The sequence below is a fragment of the Anguilla rostrata genome, chromosome 14 (genome assembly GCF_018555375.3).
Source record: "Anguilla rostrata isolate EN2019 chromosome 14, ASM1855537v3, whole genome shotgun sequence".
NCBI lineage: Eukaryota > Metazoa > Chordata > Actinopteri > Anguilliformes > Anguillidae > Anguilla > Anguilla rostrata.
The window spans coordinates 32,928,705-32,941,075 of NC_057946.1; the positions used below are offsets into that span (position 1 = coordinate 32,928,705).

The window sequence follows — 12,371 nt, forward strand, 5'->3', positions numbered from 1 at the left end:
TCAGTCGTATCCAAAAAGGGCCAGTGTTGGTGCAGGTTTTTGTTTTAGCCTTACACTAAGACACCTGACTCTACTTATCAAGGTCTGGATTGAAGACCATGATTGGTTGATTTGTTGAATCAAGTGTCGTAGCGCTGGGCTAAAACATAAACCTTTACCCACGCCAGTCTTTTTCGGGTAAGATTGGACACCCCTGATCTATGCCCTCCAGAACCCAGCCATCACGCTATCTCTGAAGAGCACAGTGCATGAAGTGCGTTTCTCGATTTGGCTTCGTCGTTTTTTTTTTTTCTGATTTACTTCAGGCAGTCATTCTCACTGTACTGAAGAAGTGCTGGTGAGTGGGAGCTTGGGCAGCGTGTTTCCTGTTTGGTTTGAGTGGGAGAAGAAGCTGCAGCCTTTGCGGATGTGCTGAGCGCTGGCTAAACGGCTCTGATAAGGCGAGCGGGGCAGAGTTATTAAATCATCTGTGCGAGGCGCAGGGCTCGACAGACCCGCCTCGTCTCCTTTGTGTCACGGAGCGCTCTGTCAACTCGCGCTAGGGCGTCGGGAGCAACGGCCAGACCCAAAAAGGCAGGAGGTTCCCCTGCTTCGGAAACGTCCACCCTCAGTCGCACGCCGGCCCAAGAGACGGGAGCGGGAACGGGAACAGGAACGGAGGGGGGGGAGGCACGTGGATCCGATCCCTCTGCTCTCCATGCATGAGACGCAGGGGTGTCACCTTTCCTACCGTTAGTGTCACCGGGAGCCACGCTTTTTTCGAGAACCCCCAACCCCCACCCCTTCTTACACACGCGCTCCCCCCGCCCCCCCCTCTTTGACGCATGGAGGTACATATTGGGTGTGGACGCGGGGTGGAGGGCGCACTGCGTTAGGGCGCTTCCCCGGTGCGCGTGCGGCTGAAGAGATGAGCCTGCCGGCCAGCAGCGAGCTGCTCTCCCTGGAGAAGGGCTCCAGGCACCGCTGCTCCTACAGCAACGGCTCGCCGTTCGCCACCAACAAGCCCATCGACATCAAGACCAGGCGCCGATGGTAACGTCCGCTGCTGCTGGGTTATGTGTGCTTGTGTTAAGCGGGGTCCGACGCAGGCTGCTGGGTTATTTTGTGTTCAGGGGGTCGCTGGTATTGCTGTGTTCAGGTCTGGTAGTGTGCTTGTGTTCAGGGGGTCCTGGGTTATGTGTGCTTGTGTTCAGGGGGTCCTGGGTTATGTGTGCTTGTGTTCAGGGGGTCTCTGGGTTATGTGTGCTTGTGTTCAGGGGGGTCTCTGGGTTATGTGTGCTTATGTTCAGGGGGGTAGCTGGGTTATGTGTGCTTGTGTTCAGGGGGTCTCTGGGTTATGTGTGCTTGTGTTCAGGGGGGTCTCTGGGTTATGTGTGCTTGTGTTCAGGGCGGTCGCTGGGTTATGTGTGCTTGTGTTCAGGGGGGTCTCTGGGTTATGTGTGCTTGTGTTCAGGGGGGTCTCTGGGTTATGTGTGCTTGTGTTCAGGGCGGTCGCTGGGTTATGTGTGCTTGTGTTCAGGGGGGCGCTGGGTTATGTGTGCTTGTGTTCAGGGGGGCTTGGGTTATGTGTGCTTGTGTTCAGGGGGGTCCGTAGGCTGCAGGGTCTGGTTATGTGTGCTTGTGTTCAGGGGGGTCGCTGGGTTATGTGTGCTTGTGTTCAGGGGGGTCTCTGGGTTATGTGTGCTTGTGTTCAGGGGGGTCGCTGGGTTATGTGTGCTTGTGTTCAGGGGGGGTCCAACGCAGGCTGGTGGTCTATGTGTGCTTGTGTTCAGGGGGGCGCTGGGTTATGTGTGCTTGTGTTCCAGAGTGTCCGATGCAGCTTCGCAAACTCCTGGCTCCGATTCACCATTCCAAATATCACATTTGATAGAAAAATATGATAATAATTATCTCTTTGGCAATTGCACATTTCAACATTTTTTTTTTGTCATTGATGAAGGCATGATGTTGAAATTTTTTTCTTCTCTAGTACTTGAAACATTCTTTAATTAAAATACGTCTTATAGTAAAAAAATTAGTAATGCTGTGCTATATTATTTCTTTGTCAGTAGTACAATAGTACATGCTAGCCAGTTGGAAAATAATAAATTGTAACATAGTAGGATGCATGTGCGTATAATCTTATTTCTAGTTGTCTGAAACTTTATCGAGTGAATTACACAGTTCAAGAAACAACTGTGAAATAACCTCAAACCATTGTGCTGATGGTAGTGGTTAACACATGAAATATGAATCCATTTTCAGAGCTTTTTCCAGATTGTAATTTTCCAGAAAACTAAAATGAATTCCATGCTGAAGCACTTTATTTCAATTTTTAATTAATATTTTGTAACTTCTTATAAATTGTCATACGGTGACATTAGGTATACTTTTATCTGAAAATGTGTTCAGTAGACTATTTAAAATCTTTTTGACATAATACAAGTGTTTTGAATGACAAAAACCTTTTGCTGTGAAAATATGTTCCAAAAGATCATATCTAGTTCATTTTTATTGAATATCCCTACACTAAAAGGGACATTCAATAAAAATAAACTAATGTCCCCTATAGGGGGTAAAAATGAATTGACGGGTCTTGGGAGGATACAGGTTACAGTGTGTATGTCCGTGCTGGCTGGTTAACCCTATCAGTAAATGGCTGTAGGTAGTTAAAAAAATTTATTTTTTTGCACAGCCATAGAACGTGGTTGCTCCACTGTGATTTCTGTTAAGACCGTGTTTTAGAAAAGGCATTATTTGCTATTTGCTAAGCAATCGCAAACCCTCGTTGCCAACCAATACAGTTTTTCAATAGCGACATTAGAATATTCCTGGTTTATTTTTTAAATGTTAGAAACCGAGTCGCAGGTCTATTCCGAGTGCATACGGACTCTCGTGGTTATTCCAACCTCCGTATTCAAAGACGGCGTCCATTCAAACGTAGAGCAACAGGGTTAACGCCGACGCTGTTTGCTCTGCGCGAGCCATTGATACGACAGTGGCGTAGGCAGGCTCCGGCGCGAGCGGTAAGTGCAGCGTACACAGTAACCGGTGCGCGAGCCGGAGCGGGAAGAGGCTGTGGAGATTAGCAGCTGGAGAGCTGATAGCTCTGTCATTAATAAGGCTTTCAAACCTGGCTTATTTATCAGCAGACCTGCTTCCATGAAATGTAATAAGCAATCCATTTGCGTTATGACAGGGAAACTGATTTTGTGACCAAGTGGACTGAGCTTAATAGTATATCCTTTCTGCGTGGTATTTGGCTAAACGCGAAGGGCAGTGGTTTCACGGTAAATTGCACAGGATGATGCGCTCTAATTGTGTATAGTGCAGCGATGACATTTGGGTTTTCATTTGAAGGCTTTCTGTTTCGCGTTCCCCCCACTGCTCACGAGTAATTATATTAAGCGCTAACAGGGTATGTGAGGCTGGGAAACGAGATGTCCATTCGGAGCGCGAGCCTGTGTGTGCATGCATATGACGCTTGTGTGTGTGTGTACGTGTATAAAGTGTGTTACGGCAAAAAATGTTCTATGCATAAAAATAATATATGAAATAAAACTGATATTCATCTGTATGAATTCATACAGGTAACCAAATATGTAATATCTTGGTTTGACAATTTATTAAACCAGTATTTTTAAAAATCAGTATTTAAAGAAAACCTATAAATGCAAAAAAATGTGGATTACAGAAGTCTCCTACTTGTTGAATCTGTACTAACCTCCTTTTTCTTTTTCTTTTTTTTTCAGGTAAGTACAGTTCATGAAGCAATATTGAAATTCAGCATTAATGTCATGGAGCTACGTGGAGGTAAAGGTCATGTACCATTTTGTTTTCATGCCAATGGCTATTACTGGTAGGCTATGCAAATCATTTATATGAGGCTCAGATTGTGTGTGTCTGTGTGCCTTTCTCTTACCTCGTTTAGATATGTAAAAACGAATGCTGAATGTGTCTCATTCGCTCATTAGCCCATTAACATATCTTGGCTGAACCCAGTCCAGCCTCTTGGATTGAAAAAATGGTGGATTCCCGCCACCCCTTTTTCCATGGTTACTCTGGTTTTTGCATCATTTGACACAAGATCATTCATCAATTCACAATCGCTAAAAATGCAGGTTTATTTTTCAGTTAACAAAATTTTTGGATCTGACTCCCCATTTTTTGGTACTGAAGTACTAATCACTAAAAAATAGTAATCACCTTTATGTTATGTCTTCGCTTTAAAGTGCTGTGACCTATGTGATATTTGATCATCTGCATTATTAATACACAAACATAGGAAGTGCATGTAATTGAATTTTTAAAAATGTATTACTTTTGGTCTCCAGTTTATTTCAATCAGAGCATATCTTCTGGTCTTCAGACAGATACATTCTGTTAAAATTGAACCCGCTGCTAATGTTAAACACAGCCATATTCTCTGTGCTATCATTAAACATAGCCATATTCTCTGTGCTATTATTAAACACAGCCATATTCTCTGTGCTATAATTAAGCACAGCCATATTCTCCGTGCTATCATTAAACACAGCCATATTCTCTGTGCTATCATTAAACATAGCCATATTCTCTGTGCTATTATTAAACACAGCCATATTCTCTGTGTTATTATTAAACATAGCCATATTCTCTGTGCTATCATTAAACACAGCCATATTCTCCGTGCTATTATTAAACACAGCCATATTCTCTGTGCTATAATTAAACACAGGCATATTCTCTGTGCTATAATTAAACACAGGCATATTCTCTGTTTTAGTATTAAACGCTGCCATTTTCTCTGTAAACCCAAATACCTTGAATGTAACTTGCCATAATTTCTTGCCGGCAGTTTTGCAATTCTGCTAAATTCTCCTGTGTTCCTGTATACAGTTAACTAGGCGCTTTGTCCTGTGGCCAGGCTAAGCGTGCTGGGACAGTGGCTGTGAGATGTGGTGATGTACCCCAGGGTTGAGCGTGTGTGGTGTACCCCAGGGTGGGGTGTGGTGTATCTTAGGGTGGAGCATGTTTGGTGTACCCCAGGGTGAAGCATGGTATACTCTAGGGTGAAGGTTGGTGTTCCCCTGGGCGGAATGTGGCACTTGTTGTGTGGTGTGTGTTGATCTGACAGGTTAAGCATATTCTCCCTAATGTGCTTATATCTGGACTCAGAAACCATAAAGACTTCAGGAACGAAGCCTTCTTGAGACACAACATTTGCTCTCATTCTCATCTTTTCTGCCGAGATCTCAATTAAAGATAAATAATATTAGGCTTTTCTGAACAAAAATAAAAACAAGTTTTACAATCTGTCTATCATTTTTGTTTAAGACAGCTTACATGGCATATTAGAACTGTATCAAAAACACCAATCACATTATTTATTTGTTAATATCTGTCCCTCCTGGATATATACCAGCTCTTGTTGAGTTGAATGTATTAAAATCACTAGTATTGTAGCATAACTATTGAGCTATTAGCTGTTTATGGGAATATGAAGTCATTATAGAGGTGAATTTGTTTTGGTCTGAAAAATAGTTTTAAAGGTTAAAAACTTAAATGCCATAACCCATCTTATACACAGGTGAGCAATTCTGACAGGTCATTAGGTCTGGGAAGAACACCAGCAGGTAATGAGTCATGAGCCAGGCGTACAGCTGTGAGCAGAGTGTGTGTGTGTGTGTGTGTGTATATGTGTGTGTGTTTGTGAGTATGTGCATGTGCGTGTGTGTGTGTGTGCATGTGTATGTGTGCTGCATACAGTACAAGCATGCGTGTGTATTTGAGAGAGAGTGTGAGTGAGAGGGAAAGAGAGAAAATGGGACAGAGGGAGGGAGAGAAAGGGACAAGAAGAGGGAGAGATAAAGAAGAAGAGAGAGACAGAGGGAGAGAGGAAGAGAGAGAGAGGGAGAGAGAAACAGAATCCCCTGAAATGTCAGGTGTAATCTGATTGGTCAGCTGGGAGAAGCGTAAGCGGTTTACTGCAGTGTTTGCAGTGTCAGAACTTTCTGTATTAGCTGGTGAAGGGAAATCCTGGAGACTCAGGCCATCCTCACAGGCAGAATAACATCCAGGGGTTAGTGTTGGGGTTAGAGTTCGGGGGGGCTTAGGGCTGGGTTAGGGTTAGGCAGGGCCGGCCTGTGGCATAAATGCTCTATGCGGTTGTTTAGGGCCACAACCGCTGGGGGGGCGGGGGGGGCACACGACCACGAGGGGGGGCCACACGATCCAATGTTTATCTGAGGTAAATAACTTTATTCTCGTAATTACGTTATTCATCCCCTATTGCGGAACTAAATTGAAAATGGAACGGCAACAGAACATTTCATAACAGGGCCGGCCCTGGGTTTAGAGCTGCGTTAGAGTTACGGTTAGTGGTAGGGTTGTGGGGTTTAGGGCTTGGTTAGGGTTAGGTTAGGGGTCGGGTTGGGGGGTTTAGGGCTGGGTTAGTGGTAGGGTTGGGGGGTTTAGGGCTGGGTTAGTGGTAGGGTTGGGGGTTTGTAGGAGCTGGGTTAGGTTAGGGGTCGGTTGGGGGGTTTAGGGCTGGGTTAGTGGTAGGGTTGGGGGGTTTAGGGCTGGGTTAGGGTTAGGTTAGGGGTCGGGTTGGGGGGTTTAGGGCTGGGTTAGTGGTAGGGTTGGGGGATTAGAGCTGGGTTAGAGTTGCAGTTAGGGGTCGGGTTGGGGGGTTTAGGGCTGGGTTAGTGGTAGGGTTGGGGGATTAGAGCTGGGTTAGAGTTGCAGTTAGGGGTCGGGTTGGGGGGCTTGGAGTTAGACCTCCTCTCATCCCCCTCGCTGAGTTCTCAGTGCTCCTCGCTCACATGATGCCCCCTCGTAATCACACCAGATTGTGTTCTTTGCAGAACGATTTCCGCCAGGGTTGTGGTCGGTTCTGCTTCGATTCGGTCAGTTCAGTTTCATTGAGCAATACCCACAGAATATTACACACATTTTATATCTGTTGATTGAATTTCAGAATAATCTGCTGAATTCACTAAATTGAAATAGGATTGACCTCGGCCTTGTTGTCATCTGTGAAAGGTGGAACTAAAACGTTACATTTTTCTGGAGAAAATAAAACCGATTTGGAAGCATTTGTTTGGACATGACAAGCACCTTTAAGACTTTAAGCCTCCTAAGAGGCATCTGGTAGAACTAGTGATAAATTTCCAGGACCTGTTGACATTTCCAAAAAAAATGTGTGTATTTTCAGGTAATGTATTATGTTTATCTGAGTGGAGGAATTCAACCTGCAGACTTCCCGGGCTGTGGTGTCTGCAGGTTTTTTTTGTGTTTTTTACCCTCCCAGTCAGCAGCTAGTTCAGGCCTTGGTAAAAGGTGCATTCTCATTAGTTGACCAGTGGCCCGAATTGTAGTGCTTCAGTGCAACAAAAATGGACACTGCAGCCCTCCAGAATCCTGACAGCCGACTGGGGGTTTCTCAGAAATGCATTGTGGGTAAGAAGGACAGTGACAGCGGACGTTGAGGAGGCATGGTGGACCTGTGTGACTCCTGGTTCAGAAAGACACGCATAGCTCACATTCCTGTTTCTATGGTAACGGCTCAAACGTCCAGGGTGGACTGCCCCCCCCCCCAGTAAGGTTGTGACCTCCGTCATATGCTTGGCTCTGTGTGTTGGGGATTTACCCTGTGCAGCCTGCTAAGGGACCGGCGTCTTAGGACACAGCCTGACTCCACGTGTGCGTCTCAGTGGAGGCTCCCGTGTCCTGCTTCAGCGCTTCCAGGGGCTTAATGACGCGCTAATCTGAGACCTGTGTAGTATTCAGGGACTTACTAATAGCACACCAATCTCAGACCTGCGCAGTATTCAGTGGGTAATGTGTAAGCACACGCATGTGAAATCACACTCATGTGTACGCACACGTATGTGAAAGCACACGCATGTGTAAGCGCACGTATGTGAAAGCACACGCTTGTGTAAGCACACGTATGTGAAAGCACACGCATGTGTAAGCGCACGTATGTGAAAGCACACGCATGTGTAAGCGCACGTATGTGAAAGCACACGTATGTGAAAGCACACGCATGTGTAAATGTATGTGCTGTGTATGACTCACCGTGGCTGTGAGAAGAGAGGATAGAGACGCAGGGGGAGCCGTGAGCTATCTCTCCACTCTGGTCTGGCCGGGACTGTCTCTCCCCTTTCAGTAATGAGATTAGCGAGGGTTGGGGGGGAAGGGGGGTGGGGCTGGGTTAGCGGCGGGTGTGGCGTCACAGGCCAGTGGGCGGGGGGAGCTCAGGAAGCGGGTGCACACGCAGGACGACGCCTGCCTGCCCTGCTGCACCGAGCGGAGAGGCTGCGCTAGCTCATGGACGCTGAGCGGGACCCCCCGGGGGAGTTTGTGGCCCCCTCCCGGCCCAGAGGCACGAAGAGGAAGCGTCTGCTCAAGTCCTACAGGTAGACCTCAACCTCAGGATGCGGGTCGTGCAGGTAGACCTCAGCCTCAAGGCTGCCTGGTCTCTCTCCGTGCCCCGTCTTTCAGAATCGAGACCTGTCAGCCGAGTTCTTCAGAAGCGCTGCGGTCGGCGTTTAGCGCTGTGTTACTTCCTCTTCGTCTTCGAGATGAGCGAGTGTCTCAATGTATGCGTGTGTTATGTAGAAAGCGGGAGGTGTTTTTTTTTTGTGTGTGTGTGTGCGTTAGACTTAATCTTTGTGCGCGTGTGTCTTATGTTGCTCGCGGCTGTTTTGGAATCAGTGCGTATAGGTCCGTTATATCTGCTTCGGCGTCTGAAGCCTGTGGCCTGCTGAGATTACTGAGCTCCTCCAGCGTTAGCCGGGCTCTCTCAACAGATACTGTGCACTTGTGTGTAGCATCAGATGCAAAGATATATGTCCTGCATGTGAACAGGTTTAAGTGCATGTACGCACATATGTATGTCCTGCATGTGAACAGGTTTAAGTGCATGTACGCACATATGTATGTCCTGCATGTGAACAGGTTTAAGTGCATGTACGCACATATGTATGTCCTGCATGTGAACAGGTTTAAGTGCATGTACGCACATATGTATGTCCTGCATGTGAACAGGTTTAAGTGCATGTACGCACATATGTATGTCCTGCATGTGAACAGGTTTAAGTGCATGTACGCACATATGTATGTCCTGCATGTGAACAGGATTAAGTGCATGTACGCACATATGTATGTCCTGCATGTGAACAGGTTTAAGTGCATGTACGCACATATGTATGTCCTGCATGTGAACAGGTTTAAGTGCATGTACGCACATATGTATGTCCTGCATGTGAACAGGTTTAAGTGCATGTACGCACATATGTATGTCCTGCATGTGAACAGGTTTAAGTGCATGTACGCACATATGTATGTCCTGCATGTGAACAGGTTTAAGTGCATGTACGCACATATGTATGTCCTGCATGTGAACAGGTTTAAGTGCATGTACGCACATATGTATGTCCTGCATGTGAACAGGATTAAGTGCATGTACGCACATATGTATGTCCTGCATGTGAACAGGTTTAAGTGCATGTACGCACATATGTATGTCCTGCATGTGAACAGGTTTAGTGCATGTACGCACATATGTATGTCCTGCATGTGAACAGGTTAGTGCATGTACGCACATATGTATGTCCTGCATGTGAACAGGATTAAGTGCATGTACGTACATATGTATGTCCTGCATGTGAACATGTTTAAGTGCATGTACGCACATATGTATGTCCTAAATGTGAACAGGTTTAAGTGCATGTACGCACATATGTATGTCCTGCATGTGAACAGGTTTAAGTGCATGTATGCACACATATTAAGTCCTGAATGTGAACAGGTTTAAGTGCATGTATGCACACATATTAAGTCCTAAATTTGAACAGGTTTAAGTGCACATACGCACACATATTAAGTACTAAATGTGAACAGGTTCAGTGCATGTACACAGACATATTAAGTCCTAAATGTGAACAGGTTCAGTGCATGTACGCACACATATTAAGTCCTAAATTTGAACAGGTTTCAGTGCATGTAACCACACATAACAGGGCTCTACAGTGCTCCCATTTTAGGGGCATTTGCTCCTGAAAATTGACGTGTGCTAACTGGAAAAATAATTTAGGAGCACATCTACTAACTGGGATGCATTTGTGTTGCTCCTAAATGGTGTGACACAGTTTCTTTGTTGCTTTGGCTCTGCACTTTTGTATATTGAATTTGAAATAAAACAATGAATATGAGGTTAAAGTACAGACTCTTAGCTTTAATTTGAAGGTATTTACATCCATATCGGGTGATCCTTTTGGGAATTACTGCCCTTTATATGTTAATCCCCCATTTTAGGGGAGCAAATGTAATGGCACAAATTAACATAATCTCAAATAAAGTGGTCATATTTAGTACTTGGTTGCAAATCCTTTCCATTTGATGTCTGTCATAAAGTCTGTGACCCATAGACATTACCACCCTGGTGATGCTCTGCCAGGCCTGTACTGCAGCCACCTTCAGTCCCTGTTTGTTTCAGGGGGCTTTTTGCCTTCAGTCTTGTCTTCAGCAAGTGAAATGAATGTTCAGTTGGATTCAGAATAGGTGATTGACTTAGCCAGTCAAAAACATTCCACTTTTTGGCCCTGAAAAACTGCTTGGCTGCTTTAGCAGTATGTTTGGGGTCATTGTCCTGCTGAAAGGTGAAGTGTCGTCCAATGAGTTTTAAGACATTTGGTTGGATTTGAACAAATAAAATGTTTCTGTACATTTCATAATTCATTCTGCTGCTGCCGTCAGCAGTCACATCATCAGTAAGGACAAGTGAGCCAGTTCCTGTGGCAGCCATACATGCCCAAGCCATAACACTACCTCTGCTATGTTTCACAGATGAGGGGGGGGGTGCCTTGGATCATGGAGCTCTTCCTTTATTTCTCCACGCTTTCCTCTTTCCACCACTTTGGCGCAGGTTGATTGACACTCACCTTAGCTGTGTCCGTAAGTCTTTGTTTCAGGACTCTACATTTTTTGTGTACTTTTTAGCAAACTTTATCCAGGCCGTTCTGCTTGTGAGGCCTATCGGTGGTTTGCATCTTGGTCTTTTTATGGTAGTCTTTGGCACATCTATGCCTGCATCCTGGAGAGTGTTCTTGATCTTTTTAAATGTTGAAAAGGGGTTTTTCTTCACATTTGAAAGTCATCCACTGCAGTGGTCTACTGTGTTTGTTTGCTATTGCTGAGCTCACCAGTGCATTCTGGCTCTATTATTCAGATTTTTTCAGACTCATGATACCCTGCTTTACTGGCATTGACACTTATTTTGTCCTGAAGTTGAGGGACAACCACAACAGACTATTAATGCGAATTCCACACCTAAATTCATCTCTTGACCTTTTGTTAACTTTCTTGTGTATTAACTAAAGATGCAAACAGCATCATTAAAGTTGTCAGTAACTTGCAGAAATGTTATCGGTATTTAAAATGATTATTTTGACTCTGGCGTCTAATTAAGAACGGGGACATAGAGAACTATAGCAGTAATGCAGTGATCTTCACTTGCACTAGAACATCTGGCAATGCTGTTTATTAGTGTGATGTCTGTCCATCCCATTCCAGGTCTATTTGAGATTTCATTTGTGGTAATTAATATTCAGCCTGACATTTTTCCTTATTGCGTATTGAGCTGTAGCACCCAAACAATTTGACACTGGCTGAAAATTGTTGATAATTCCATGAAAATCTTAACCAGCTTCCCAGATTTATTTGGACTTGCCTGCACTGCACTATGGCTTCATATAAAGAAGCTACTTGAAGTATTCACTGTGTGGACCCGCTTAACATATGTTTTATTATTGATTTTCATTTGGATGAAATGTGCCCGTTAAATGGCTCTGTGCAGTCACACCGCTCTGCTGTGCTCTCGCTCATTTTTACTTTTGCGTCTCAAAATGAGCTATGCCAGAAGTGAGGGAAATACATGCAGTCATTTATCAGTTTAGTTCACTGTCATTTGAAACCTTAATTTATGTTCAACCGGCACTCAAATGATTACGTGTTTTTATTAACAGTATATACATATATTTTCATACATTACCTAACAAAACATATGGCCCCGGTGCAGCTTCCACCCCCAGCTGACACCGTTGTTCCTTGCTGGCATGGTTCTCATAAAAATGAACTAGTACTGAATGGGTAATGGCTTTTAAAAATGCGGAGTAATTTTGGTATTATGGCAGTTGCTCCAGTTGGACACTAGAGGGCCATGAAGCTCACATGTTGCCTCCCTGCTGTGTTCCAGAAGGTTGCAAGTTAGCAAAGCTCAGTGACTCTATCACTCCCTCAGGGATTTTTATCATATATGCTGGAACTGTTTTATTTATTTATTTATTTGTTTATTTATACTTTTTTGCCTTATTTAGTGATTTGAAGCAAAATACATTTTTCCATTT

General features: G+C 44.7%; 1 protein-coding gene across 9 annotated transcripts in view; it reads left to right on the forward strand.

Annotated features, from left to right (window-relative positions):
• The window catches only part of LOC135239196 (3',5'-cyclic-AMP phosphodiesterase 4D-like), a 308,165-nt gene that overhangs the window by 248,174 nt on the left and 47,620 nt on the right, over positions 1-12,371 (forward strand). The window contains exon 1 of one of the 9 annotated variants that reach the window (XM_064307711.1): positions 848-1,032. The exons of 6 other annotated variants lie outside the window; for them this stretch is intronic. In XM_064307711.1, the coding sequence (XP_064163781.1) occupies positions 908-1,032 (125 nt within the window). In that variant the 5' untranslated portion in view covers positions 848-907. Of the gene's footprint in view, positions 1-847; positions 1,033-8,219; positions 8,382-12,371 lie in introns of those variants that run through there. 2 more of the 9 variants (XM_064307715.1, XM_064307712.1) reach the window with 2 other exon arrangements.